Below are 14,043 nucleotides of genomic sequence, written 5' to 3' on the forward strand. Positions count from 1 at the left end.
GCCAAAAAAGGGAAGGCTGTGCAGAAACACACCATATCCCGATGGATCGTGCTCTGCATTAAAATCTGCTACACATTGGCCAAGAAGCAACTGCTTCATCGAGATAGGTGCTTTGCCCGTTCAGTTTTGCAAGACTTTTTGGTGTGATATTGTTTTGCAGACCCACCTCCGAGGAGGTTTTGCTTGGGTATCTATTCTAAGGCTAGAAGTCTCTATCAAATGAACAACCTAATAGTCTCTATCAGATAAGACGTTACTGAAGGTAAGTAACTTGTTAGTTTGCACACATCTGAAGTCTTTGATGTATTCATTCCCTAATCTGACCAAAGGATTGTCATTTGGATCCAAAATAATAAATACATCTTTCTCATGAGGTCAATAAAGAATGTTGTCCTCCTTGCAGGAATATGCTCCTTCCCCTTCCCCTTGAGATCACAGATGTCAATGTCAGCCTGAAAATATCCCTTTAAATATATGGTCTTACCCCATATCCACCAGGTATAACAGCATGATCCTTTAATTGAATTTTTCCAGAAATGCTTGATCAAAGACTTGATTATAAATCAAAGATAAGCATGCACCTGAATCAATTAACACTTCAACTTGAACTCAATATATTTCATAACATCTTTTGGTTGACTCTTAGCCCCCCTCCTCATTTAAATGCAGTCTTCGCTTTTTGCATCTTCAGGGACTATTACATTTACCTTGGCATTGTTCTTACTGGACTGACAACACTTGGCTATTGATCTTGTGATTATATAATTTACAAACAGCATTAAAAGCTGACCATTTCTTGCAAGAAGCCATGTGTCCAACCACACCACACCTGTTCCATTTACATTTGAACTTAAAAACAGGAGGACTAACTTTCTCTTTTTCACTCACATCTTTTGTCTAGATCTTACTTAAAATACGTTTTTCATCCTAGAGTTCTAATACACAAGCTATGTATGGAGTGTTCAACTTGTTTGCAAATTGAAATGACTTTAACATTTTATAATCTTTATACTATACGTCTTCCCTGTTCTTGTCTCCGAGATGCTTAAACATAAATTGGTCTCATTGTAGACAGCACTAGTACAACACAACAGAGAAAACTGACACAAAAATTGGAAAAAAAATGGAATATTAAACCGAAAGAGAGGCGCAGAATAATACAGACGCAAAAGAAATGTATTTGTAGCATCATCCTAGTCGCCTCTGGAAAGAATAACTCTCCAGACTTAAGTACTCCAACTCATCCAAAGTTGGCCTCTTCAGTATCCAACTACAACTCTGTCTCCAGCTGACTCACTTAAAATCATCTCCTTTTCAGTAGATGCGCAGAAAATAGCACAATGAAGCTTACCTTTTGTTAAAGGTACAAAGAGAAAGTTAGCAACACTTGGTTCCAATAGGATACCACAACTGGATACCTTCTTTTGCCAATCCCCGATTTCGTGGCACACATTAAAAATAAAGCAATAGTTGTACAGTTCCCATTTCCGAGACATTTAGGAGAGACATTAGACTTTAGAATGGTGCTAGCCATCACAGATACTTAATGGTTGTATGAATGGTTGTCTAAATAAAAGCGCTTTCACGCTATTCATTTTGATATTTACCGATCCATCTCAAATCAGTAAAAAAACAAAAATCCAATGCCACCTATGTCCCTTGCAGATGTGATGAGACGTGTGTGGCTCTAAATTATCTAGCTGCCATGTAATCTTGCCTTTTTCCTCTTTTGTTCATGCTGTGCAGCGGCAACATTTTTGCCAATGCTGTACATCATTAACAAAAAGCATTGGCAGAGCCAATAGGTCCCAATGGCGAGACCTACTGGCTTTGCCTGAGCTTATTATTTATTAGGACTGAAGTCTTCCTGTGTTTGTGGGAGCCTCCCACCTTTTAAACTATTGTGTTCTAATAAAATAAATTGAAATGTTTCATCAGTTTGTGCTGGCTTAAAACTTTTACAAAAACTACAAGATGTTTCGACAGTCTGCTAGAGCACGTTAAAGTATATTTTTTGAAAGACGTCCAACTAGTGACAGACTAGTACAACTCTGCCTGGGAAGAAAAGACTATTACAGGGTTTAATATGAACACGTCAGGTTAGCACTTGGTTGTTATTGTAACTTACAAAGTGAGCATCGGGGTGCTGTATAATGGTTGAGGTTGGGGATCGATTGAAGAACGTGTAGGGATAGGGGGGAGAAGTCTCGATTGTTGAGCTTCCAGGTCTAGTGTTTGAGGACGGGTCCTCACCAGAGGCAGGTTAACTCATTGGAGAGACGTCTCTATTCTTCTGGAATTGCAGAAGCAGAGGACGTCAGTAACACGCAGCTGATGGCTTTTCTTCTAATTTTGTTGGAGATTGCCACGTTGTGATGCTCTCTTATTGTGAAACAAACTGTAATGTTGATATGGGTGGAGCAGCATTCTTACCATTTCTTCTTTGTAGAGGCCTGCATTCGTGGGCCTCTCCTGAATGTCCCAAAAAAGTACACTGTCTTCACTCTTGCATCCTAAATCCATTATAGACCATTTATAAGCCAGCAACTCATGCATTCTAAAAGTCGAATTTCCTTAATCATAGCCATTTCCCAGCACCGGGTGTTTTCCTCAGTATGTGCAACTAATTCAATACAGAAGATGATGCAGAATGCCAGGCTGGCTGCTAAAAGTCAGACTGATGTTTATAATAAAGGGACTAGAAAAGCATTCCCTGTAAGGTTTAATAGGTCTGTTCGCACAGCTGAAATTGAGTTTTTCTATATGGTTTGGTCTTTAAGAGGAGCCTTTATTTCGCGTGCAGTCAGAAAATGTATTTACATTTATTCTAATGCAATCTTCATCACTCTTTAGCCACTTCAAAGCACTAGTTCAAGCTCAGGTAATAAGGGACTTCGAGTATGGTTTGAAAAAAAATTGGAGGTGGGGCTGGCTCACCTCACCTGGGTGACCTGAGGACACACTCTTCCTTCAGTATTTCCGCGGTCTTTTGTTTGCTTTAGTGTTAAATGTTGCAAAAGCCTTGATCCGAAGCGTAAAAAGTTCACTGCAGGTTTGTTTGTGTAAGCAGTACGGGCAGTTTTTAGACATGTGCTTCGCCTGCTAGGCGGGATTGATTCCCAGTGGTGTAGCGTAGAGAATTAGCATCTTGGCTCATGGGTGTCGAACCAGTAGTTGCTTAGAGGAGCCAAGTCTGGTCCCTGTAGGAATATCAGATAGTTTGCTGCATGGCGTGGATGCTGTAGGAGGAAGTTGGGGGCGGTCCTCAGAGTTTCCATCAGGTTGTGCAGTTGACATACATTTAAAGAGGTAGACCATAGTGTTTTTTTGGGGGTTTTTTGTAAAACTTTTTATTGAAGTTGCAAGTACATTTTACAAACACAAGGTTCCCTTTTGGTTGAGAATTCGTAATCTTACAGTTTTGCAGCTGTGGACCATAGTGTTTTTTTACGTCTAGAAGAATTTGGCGATGTAGCCTTGGGTCAGGCATTTTCAGAATTATGTACTTGAGTCTTTAACTTTAGCCTTTGCTTCATAAACAGCCATCAGTAGCCTTTGCTTGATAAACGGGCATTAGCGAGATCCCAGTGCGGGTGGAAGGTGGTTTTAGTGGCGGAAGCCAGAGATGACCTGGACCTCTTGCTCAACAATTGCAAATTCGTTTATTTCACTGTTTTGTGCTATTTTTTTAGATGCATTATGAAATGAAGCTGTTAATATAATAAAGTAAAAAGAGGAAAGGTGGTATAACGCACCCTAGATGAACTCCAGCAGAAGCATTTATTTTAGGAGGTAAAGCTCCCTCTGTGCTATAACCGATCTTAGCAGATGTATGCCAGTGCATCCGCTGAAGCAGATCAACAATAGCCCTATGATATCCCACAAATTAGGGCGTTGCACGGTATCCAATGCATAAGCAACATCCATAAATGAAGATGAAATGAGATGAAGCGTTTTGTGTACTCCAGCGCCTGCCGTCCTGTGCAGGGACTGTATTTTTGTTTGAAGTTGAACCGTATTTTGCAGTTTATCTATACCTGCTCCAACGTCCATTTGGAGGCAGGGAACCTTCACCCTGCTTGATTTTGGTAGACATTGGTAATATCATCCCAACAGTAAGGGCTATCCACTCACCTTCTAGGAGGCTGTAGCCTATGGCCTGTTATGTTCGATTCCCTCCGTGCTGCAGGTTATCAGGCCTTGTTATGTTAGTAGCTGTGCCACCGCCAACTTCAAACCGCAAATCAGAGCATCTCTCTTCTGAACAGAACAGTTTTTTATTACGAAAAGGGAAAGGTTAAATGAGTCAGGAAGTGCTATTTAATGACGACTTTTATAGTTATTTCATCTGCCACCCAATAGGATCTTAAAAGGGAGGCAATTCTATTCGCTCTTTAAGTGATATTACAAACTGTCGTTTCATTGAGGCTGTGTGCTGCTGTATCTGAGAAGTACAGGGTCACAACCCCGGGAAATGTTATTGTGCATAACTCATGGTAAAGCAGGGTCGCAGGAACGAGGGGTGCAGGAGGTGCAACACCCTCAGAATACATCTGCAGAACTTCAGGGAAGAATGATCAATAAAGAGGCCTTTCATTTTTGTTTTAATCTTGCAGCATTTGCTGTACATTCAAATACTGGTCAAATGTCAGACAGTGTCTTCTGGCAGACTGCTATATTTCTTTTCATTGAGACTAGTACTTGCTTTTCTCTTTTTTTACTGCAAAGTGAGTGAATTTTGCAACCTACTGACGATTCTCCTGGGGTACAGAGTGTGAAAGAAAAGGCTGCAGCTTGCCAAATGTTTTCTAACACAACAACATTGGAATACTTGTACATTACCTTTTCAAATACTTTAAAATATAACCACAGCAAATGAAAAACAAATGACTACTTAAGATGCACCAAGTCAAATACTGGAAAACAAACCATGACACTACTTGTGTGATAGATATGCGCAGAAACCAAATGTCCATGCATTGTTTTCTGCACTATATCGGTTGAGCAGTACGTGATGCAACTTTAATGGCCATTTCAAGGGAAAGTTCAATAAAAAGTCTCCCTGTAAATGACATAATTCCCACTGCATGCTGTACTCCTGTATCTGGGACTGTGTGCTGCAAATGCGCCACTGGACGCATACTACAGCCCTACCATTCTCCTGGTGTTTGAACGTGGCTCATTTTCTACACTTTACGTAGCACATGCTTTGAGTTTTCACAAACCCTGTGACTTCAGTAATGTAACAAAGATGGCTGCACCACTGACTGCAATGAAGTGTTCACTCATGAACAGTGTGCCTCACTTACGTTTACAGTAGGCGCTGTACGAAGCTTCTTTCCAGACCAGTATTGGCTTTTTGTGGTGGATGGATAAAATGCTTTGTATCATAGAACAAAGTCTCCAATATGTTATGTTATAAGGGTTTTTATAGAGCTTGCTAATTCCGAATGGCTTGGCGCCAGTATCTATCCTCTAGTGGTACTTTTGGGGTATTTTCCGATCTTGGTTTGTGTACCATATTTGCAACAGAACTACGAACATGCTTAACCTTGAGTTGCTAGAGGGAGGAGAAAATAGAATTGTGCTGCCTCCAATGCCATTGCTTAATGTTAAAGTGACAACAATGCTGGTAGTACCTTCTGCTAATGACTGCTTGCTTGTATTGCATTGTTCTTCACAGGCTGACCTGAGCAGACTTACTGAAATCGACAATGCCCTGGCAGTGTTCTGCATGGCCACCTACGGAGAGGGGGATCCAACTGATAATGCCCAGGATTTTTACGACTGGCTGCAAGAGACTGACACAGACCTATCTGGGCTCAAGTACGCGGTGCGTATCAGTTGCAGCAAAGGCATAGGAGAGCAAGATGCTAGCATGCACTGATTAAAATGAAAGTGTTTTTATTTACAGATAAGCGGCTAGGTGGTCTTGATCTATTGCCATTTATCCAGTATTGGGGTATCTTTCATATATTCACATGCTTAGAATCATTCCCACCGACGCGGTGGGAGCCTCGCGGTATAATAAAACATATACATATTAGTCCTAAAAAACATTATACAATAGGCGACTATGGACATCAAAGTCACTACATTAGTCTATCTTAGTCCTTTTGTAAAAATAACCAAATTTGGAACACAGCCAATCAGGCGGCAGCACCCTCTTAGAACACTCCACAAAGAGGCAAACTCTCAGATTTTCTACCGCACGTCGTGTGATAGGGAGTCTCCCTGAGCTCTGCTCAGTTTTCTTCACCTTTGGTTGAACTTAGTGAGTAGCTATGTCTGATTCTTCTAAGAAAAGTTTATTTTTGCCTTGTTCTTCATGTGGGAAGAAGAGACTACATTTTGAAGATTCCCACAAGGAATGTATTTACTGTCTTTATCCAGCACCCAAGGTTAAAGACTGCAGGATTTGTAGAACCTTCCCTGCCAAGACTTTGAAAAACAGAGAAGGAAGATTGCTGGTTTGGCTGAAGAAGTTGAAAGCTACATCTGATGTCGTTTCAGGAGATGATGGCCGTGTTAGTCCTCTGGTGTCCACCACTCTTACCAAGAAGAGGGTTAGATGTGAGGATCCCCTGAGAGACCGAGTAAGAGCTTGAAGAAGCCTCACTCTGAGACGGGTCACTCTTCCTCTAGAAAAGAGAAGCTTTCTGTTGTGCTTTGTACATGAAGACACTGGTAGCCAGGTTGTAAGTTCTTAAGTCTACTTTATTAGTTCCATGTCAAGTGGTATCCAACAAGGATCAGCCATGTAACAGCTCTTAACCCAGCTCCCATATCTCCTACGCCAGCCCCACCAGGAGCAGCCTGCCTAACTGCTCAGCCCATCTCCAACTGTCACCACTCATCCACACAGGCACCCAGGCATTCCACGCATCAGTCACACCAACATTCCGTCACCATCTCTCACTCTGGCTGAGCAGCTAGGAGGACCTAGGCTGATTCACAAATGAGTGTAAACCTTAGGATATAACATTATCCCTTTCCTTTTAAAATGAAAACAAAACTTACAATTTTAAAGAAAGAAACTATACACAAAAGGCGACAATGTTCATAACTAAGGGATGAAAATGAATTCAAAACCTCACCAAAGTGTACCTTTCCCAGGGACGGCCCAAGAAATGGGTTAGAATCTGGTCCCAATGGAACGCCTATCGTGGTAATATATGTACTCCCCCGCAGGATGTAACCATTGATGTGTCTTCGTCCCCCTAATTGACATTCACTCTTCATCTATTGTCAATGATTCCGCTTGTTTCCTTGTCCGCCCCTATCCCTGTACTAGCCGATTGAAATGTATCCATCTATCCTTGGAGCTCTGCCCGCACGGACCTATGATAATGTACTATTATGTTTTTGCCTTGTGAGGTTTGGTTTGTTTTCATGTATGTTTGTTTAATTTCAATAAAAACTTTAAAAAAAAAAACAAAAAAAAAAAACCTCACCAAAGAGAGAACAAAGCAAACAAGAAAAGATGGGCATAATACGACATATTAAAAACATGCATCAAAATCCCCCATCCTCCCTCATGAAAATTGTAAAGAATAATTAGATATAAACCATCAAACAATGTCAAATTGGGAAGGAAAAGCAGCAATATTACATTTGAAACTAGCAATAACCCCATCCTTTCCCAAAAACACAAAATAAAATAATGTAGTGAAAGGTGCACACACCCCACAACTTACACCCAAGGCCATAAACAGACAGCAAGGGTGAACCTACACTACAAAAACACGTGTACCACAATATGGACCACATAGAGGGTACACACAGTGAGGCGCAGTGCGACTTACACACAACAACATCTGAAGCGCGTGGCGACTTACACAGGACAACATGTGACGCGCAGGGTGACTTACACACAACAACACCTGAAGCGCAGGACGACTTCTACAGGGCAACACATGAGGTGTAGGGCGACTTACACACAACAACATCTGAAGCGCAGGGCGACTTGCACAGGACAAAATTTGAGGCGCAGGGCGACTTAAACACACACAAACATATAAGAAATGCAGCGCAAGGCGACTTACCAACGTAACATAAGAAGATGGGAACCACCCACCCAGATCAGAACCACCCATCATGCAAGTGAGAAGCTGTGATGTCTACCCACCAGAAGGCTAGAACGTCCCAACTAATAAAGGGTGTGAAGCGGTGCAATCACATAATACAATAACATAGCAAGGAAAATGCAAGTACAAAAACAATAACAGTCGAATACTACTAAACTGTGTACCCCACCGGTGAGCGACCACTCCCCCGAGTTGTGCTGTGGACACACTAATAATGTTTTAACACTCAATAGGTGCAACTTGTACTATTAAAATGACATGTACTAGTTTCACACGTGACAGATGTCAAGAGGATGGATGCAAGCAGGCACAAACATGAAAATTATATCCAAGCCACACATAAAGGTGATAGAATCCAAAATTGTAGAATCTGTGCCAGACCTTTACTGAGCACACAGACATTGTGCTAACAAAAACAACTTAAATGCGAAAAACCATTACATTTGTGCCTAGTGGTACCTACAGAAAAATCAGATACAGTAGACTGATCACAAATTGTGGAAAAATACACAGGATATGAAATAAGGCCCGTCATGGGTGTAAAAAAAACAAACATGACAATTCAAAGATTAAATGGAAATGTACTCCGACATACATGAAACTGAGCCTTTGACCAGAAAAAACAGCACGTCGAAGATACATCATATTTTACTTCATCGCCGAGTGTAGATTGATTGATGCTAATCCGGAATGACTGCCGAAGAAAAGTAAAATATGAGAAAGTCAGACGTGGTTGGCAAAACACAGGTAGATACCAGGCAGACTGTGCCAACCCCAAGATGGCGGAACGTTACTTGCGTAGTGCCGAAAGGCTCACGGCACGCCGGTGCCTTCAACGTGTGAAGGCCATGACAATATGCTTCCTCGAACGTCAGAGAAGGAGAAAGGCGAACGTCACCAGAGAAGCAGCGCAAGAAAACCACAATGAAGGTAAGCCTCCTCGCGCAGCTCATGACTCGTGCCTATTTTTGAAATGTTGCACGTCGGTTAAACTGGAATTAGTGCAACACCAAAAATGGCCAAAGTCAAAACATATTACAACCTCGAAACCAGCAACCAGAAGAAAGCAATGCCCACAATATTTCTCCAGCGTGTGGCTTTAGTTCTAGAAACACAAAGCAGTTGCTCATTTGTCGAGAATTTTCCAGAAAAAAACAGAACATGGCTCACGATCAAAAATCCTCAGAAGGGGGAGGAGCCAAGCTCGCGTCCGAGATGGCCGCGTTTTAGCTCGGCTCCGATCACTCTCCTGTCTGCAATAAATATCCTGTACTTTATCCTGCCCCGGGAAGTATTCCACGATGTGCAGTGGAACGACGATAACTCACAGGCACTTACCGTTTGCTCCGGTGATTCCTGGGTGTCACGGATCCTGAGTTACGCCCCTGTCTGCTTCGGGGCCTCCGGAGCGGCCGGGCCTGGCACTCCTTGGCGGCGCCCGGGCTGGACGGGGCGCGGCGGACGGCCCCTGGTGGTGGTGTGGAGTCGGTCGGAGGGGCCGATGTGCTAATAGACCGATTGCGGCCTCCCGGACCTGGTCCGGCGGTCCTGCGGCCTGGTGTTGGGGAGCTGACTTCCATGGACGGGGTTGACCGTACATCTGGCTCGTCTCCCCTTTGTTCTCCGGCCCGGCCATTTTGAGTTCCTCCGCCCGGACTCGGAGAACGGTGCCGGCGGCGTGTGGGGTGCCGGCGCATCGCCTTCTTCTGGTGGCTCCCCTTCCTGCCCTGGTGGCACCTCCGCTGGTGGTTGCCGGTATCCTGTTTTGCCCCGCTGATATCCGGGTGGGGGTCGGTGTTCGCAGCGGCCCCGCCGGGCTTCTAAGATGGCGGCCGGCCCCATGATTCTTGGCCTTGCGGGGACCGGCGATGCGAGTCCGCCGCGCGGCACGTTTGCTGAATACTGTAAAGGTGAGCCTTATCTCCGCGACATCCTCGCCGCCCTGCGCTCCTGGGGGGCACCCATGACCGCACCGACCGCTATCCTGGAGGGGGGTCCCTTTGTTGGGCCTGCCGGACCCCCCTCGGTTTGTGCGGCTTCATCTTTGTTGTGTGCTGCTGGTACTTTCCTTGGGGTCGTGGACCTTGAGGCTGCTGATGGTGTGGATGTGCGGGGATCCGCTGCCCTTCTTCGTCCTGTGCCTCCTTCTGTTCCGGAGGTTCCCCGGCTGGATCCCGTCTGGACCGACCTCGATGGGTCTCCTTTTCCTCTTTTGCCTCACATGGCCGTACGAAGATCCTGTGACTGTGCCGCTGGCCCGGCTTTCTCCGTATTCTCATCGGAACTTTGCCTGTTTTGCCTGAAGTGGTTACTGTACTTTCTGGATCATCCGGGTCACGATCGCTACAATTTGAGTGTATTTTTGATTCGACTCCCTGTTATTCACCTCCTGTTTTATGTGGTCTGGTTCCTGGTGCGCTGGACGATTACAGTTTGCGAAAAACGAGGACAGGGTTGAGCTGATCTTGCCTCTGTGGACTGATATTTTGTGGTATGGTTGGGTGATCCGTTCATAATTGTATGATTATGTTTGATACGTCTTTACGTTCCTGGAGCTTATCCGTGTGTTTATTATCTTCCCGTGGCCTCTGAGTATCCCCTAATTTCGTGGCGCGGTGTCGGCACGTAGCCCCCCGGGGTGTTTGTGCTGGCATGGCCCTTTTGGTATGTCTGCTGTCACGTTTACTACGCATTCATTTCTCCTGTTGCCACTAGTTCCATGTGCCGAATTAGTATTGGGTGCTTTGTTAGCCGTGGGGGGCGTGCACTGACGCTGCGCCCTCACTTTCCCCCTCCCCTTTTTTGATGTCCTCTTCCTCCCCTTTTTTCCTTTTCCCCACCCCATTTTTTTTTCCTCCCTTGGGTTGTTGTAACGGAGGGCTTTTAGTTTTGTAAACGTATTTTTCGCGGTTTTATTATTATGTGCCCTGATGGTGGTGGGTGGGTGCTGAGCAGCGATTGTGATTGTTCTTGATGTGGGACTCACGTTCTGCCTTTGCCAAAATGTATTGTTCTGTTGGTCTTTTCCTGTATTCGAGACTTCGGCTTGCTCACGGCCCGCCACGGCCCTCTGGACTTTACAGATTGACATTATCCTGTGACAGCCTTTATTCTATTATAAAATTAACCTACTTTTATCCTGTCCGTGATGGCGACTCAAAGACTTGTTACCTTTGCCTTTCATATGAGCTATTTAGTAATCCTGTTGTCTCTCCTGTATTGCCTCGTATGTTTCTTTATTGTGGTGGCCGGCCCGGTGGGTTGTAGGCCCGTATCTGTGCGCGCCTTCTGTACAATAAAGGTTTTAAAAAAAAAAAAAAAAAAAAAATCCTCAGAAGCATCTGTGCAAAGACTCATACATTTTTTTTTATCTTCAATACAGACACAGCTTGCAGCCTCCCTCAACCCAGAGCATGTGCCATAACACTGAATGTGCAGCACAGTAGAAAATCCAGAGCTGAAACAATGCTGTGTGCACAACTGTTGAAAGCATGAAGTGCTATACTGAATATTGAGCTGTGGTTCCTCCATAGCATAAATTGAGAAAGGCGATATCTGTCACTGCGCTTGAGGAGAATCGAATCAGTTACCACTTTGTTAAATGTCAAAAATAGTGCACTCCTTGATACAAAGCACTAGACTCAGGAAGCTTCCAATCATCCATTCCTCGTACACTTGACTCCAGATTGTGAAGAAAAAAATTGTTCAGGGTCACACCAGTATCCTCTTTGTAAGATGACCTTAAATGTGCTGTAAAGGCACAAATCTTAACACCACAACGCTCCTATGTGGCACCTGTGAATACATTCACTGAGTTAGACCATAACTCATATGTTGATCAGCCACAGTTCCCATGCGCAGTGGATACATCCATACAGCAGACTCAAAGGGAAGTGGTAGGGTGAAAATCAGTACATTCATACCCTAACCTGTGGTCTTGTCCATGGAGTAAGGTCAGGCAGGACACAGGTTGGGGTGTCCGCTGACAGGACACTGGTGGGGTGGCTTGCCTTTTACTCCATTCTGCTACTTTTATTTTCCTTTATTTTTTCTTTATAGTTACGCTGGTATCTATGTAGGTTCTGGGTTTCTGTTCAATCCATATGTACGCTTGGGTCCAGACCAGATCCGCTCGTCGCCAAAAATATGTTGTGCTTTGTACATGAAGACACTGGTAACCAGGTTGTAAGTTCTTAAAGTCTACTTTATTATTTCCATGTCAAGTGGTATCCAACAAGGATCAGCCATGTAACAGCTCTTAACCCAGCCCCCATATCTCCTACGCCAGCCCCACCAGGAGCAGCCTGCCTAGCTGCTCAGTCCATCTCCAACTGTCACCACTCATCCACACAGGCACCCAGGCATTCCACGCATCACAGTCACACCAACATTCCGTCACCATCTCTCACTCTGGCTGAGCAGCTAGGAGGACCTAGGCTGATTCACATATGAGTGTAAACCTTAGGATATAACACTTTCATTCTCTTCAGAGGTGAAATCTGGTGAAAAAGGGAAGATTTCCGTGAAAACTGCCTCAAAGCAGCAAAAAACTAATTCTGAGTCTGCCAGGGTCCCGTCGACTTCGAAAAAAGCACCGTCGACGACGTAATCTCCTCAGGCGGTGAGTGCTTCCTCTTTGTCGACAAAGAACATCCCGTCGTCGACGATCGCTCCGTCGACTACGGCATCGTCTACGATCGCTCCGTCGACTACGGCATCGTCGATGATGATATTGTTGCCTGCTTCATTGCCGTCGACGATACCAATGACGACTACCCATTTCTCGTTGACGCCTACCTCGTCGTCGACTGGACACTTGCAGTCGACGCGTCCGCCGTCGACGATGACTCGACCCCCGTCGCCTGGTCCACCGTCGACGACGATACAACTCCCGTCGACGATAGCAGCGGCTTCGATGACAACATCGTCGACAATGCTTTTTCCGTCGACAACGTCGATGAGGACAACGTCAATGGTAGCTTCTGTTATGACTATTTCAACTGGTACTGACTCACCATCTATGTATATCTCGTTGACGCTGAAGCGTAAAAGACCTGCATCTTTACAGATTATGCCAGTTTTTACGTCAAATTTGTCTACCTACCAATCTTTAAGAAATTATTATCAGGACATCTCTCATATTTCACCCTTGCCTCCTAGTCACTATCTGGAGGAGTCAGATGATGATGGACTTTTTAGCCTGGCGCGTAACCCTTCTCAACTCCGGATCAAATATCAGGACGAGGACGATTAAGAAGAATATTATGAGCCTTGTGAGTCTCTGCGAGGTCTTCAAGAGACTTCTTTTCAGCAGGATCCTATGGTCCAAATGCCAACCGCCTTAATGCAAGACCTCAAAGCTATGTTAAGGGACTATAATTCACGTTTTCCACCGCAGCGCCTGCTCCTGTTTTACAGGTCCTTCTGCCCCTATCAATGAATCTCAGGAGGTTTTACCTGCACAACATTTGGTCCAGGATGATGATGAGATACTGTTACGGAGGATGGGGAATTACCAAATTCACCTACTACTGTGGATGAATGGGATGAATACCTGATTCCTACGCCATCTTCACCAGTTCCTCAGGCAGTGGATTTTCCTCCTGAAGATGTTGGAGGTTTTCATGTGATTATGGAGAGGGCAGCAACCCGGTTTCATCTTCCGGTATCTGTGAAGCAAACTGATTGTTTTCTTTCAGATTTTATAGACCAGAGTAGGAAGTCCATCCATTCTATCCCCATAATTAATCATATCTGGGAAGAAGGAAAAAAAGTAATGAAGAATCCATTTTCAGTGCCTGCGATTCTTCCCAGAATCGATAAGAAATACAAAGCACCAGATAATGCTCCTGCTTGCCTGTCCGGACATCCTAGACCAGATTCCATTATTTCACAGGCTACTCGAAGTAATTCTCGGATTACATCCATTCCTGTGACAGCGCCGCCAGATAAGGAT

The 14,043-nt window shown here is 44.4% G+C and overlaps 1 protein-coding gene across 3 annotated transcripts in view; it reads left to right on the forward strand.

The window, feature by feature from the left end:
- The window catches only part of POR (cytochrome p450 oxidoreductase), a 479,949-nt gene that overhangs the window by 326,710 nt on the left and 139,196 nt on the right, over positions 1 to 14,043 (forward strand). For all 3 annotated transcript variants that reach the window (XM_078679631.1, XM_078679630.1, XM_078679632.1), the window contains one exon: positions 5,684 to 5,833. In XM_078679631.1, coding sequence (XP_078535757.1) covers positions 5,684 to 5,833 — 150 coding nt within the window. The remainder of the gene's footprint in view (positions 1 to 5,683; positions 5,834 to 14,043) is intronic.

Source organism: Lissotriton helveticus, chromosome 3_1 (assembly GCF_964261635.1).
Source record: "Lissotriton helveticus chromosome 3_1, aLisHel1.1, whole genome shotgun sequence".
Classification (NCBI taxonomy): domain Eukaryota; kingdom Metazoa; phylum Chordata; class Amphibia; order Caudata; family Salamandridae; genus Lissotriton; species Lissotriton helveticus.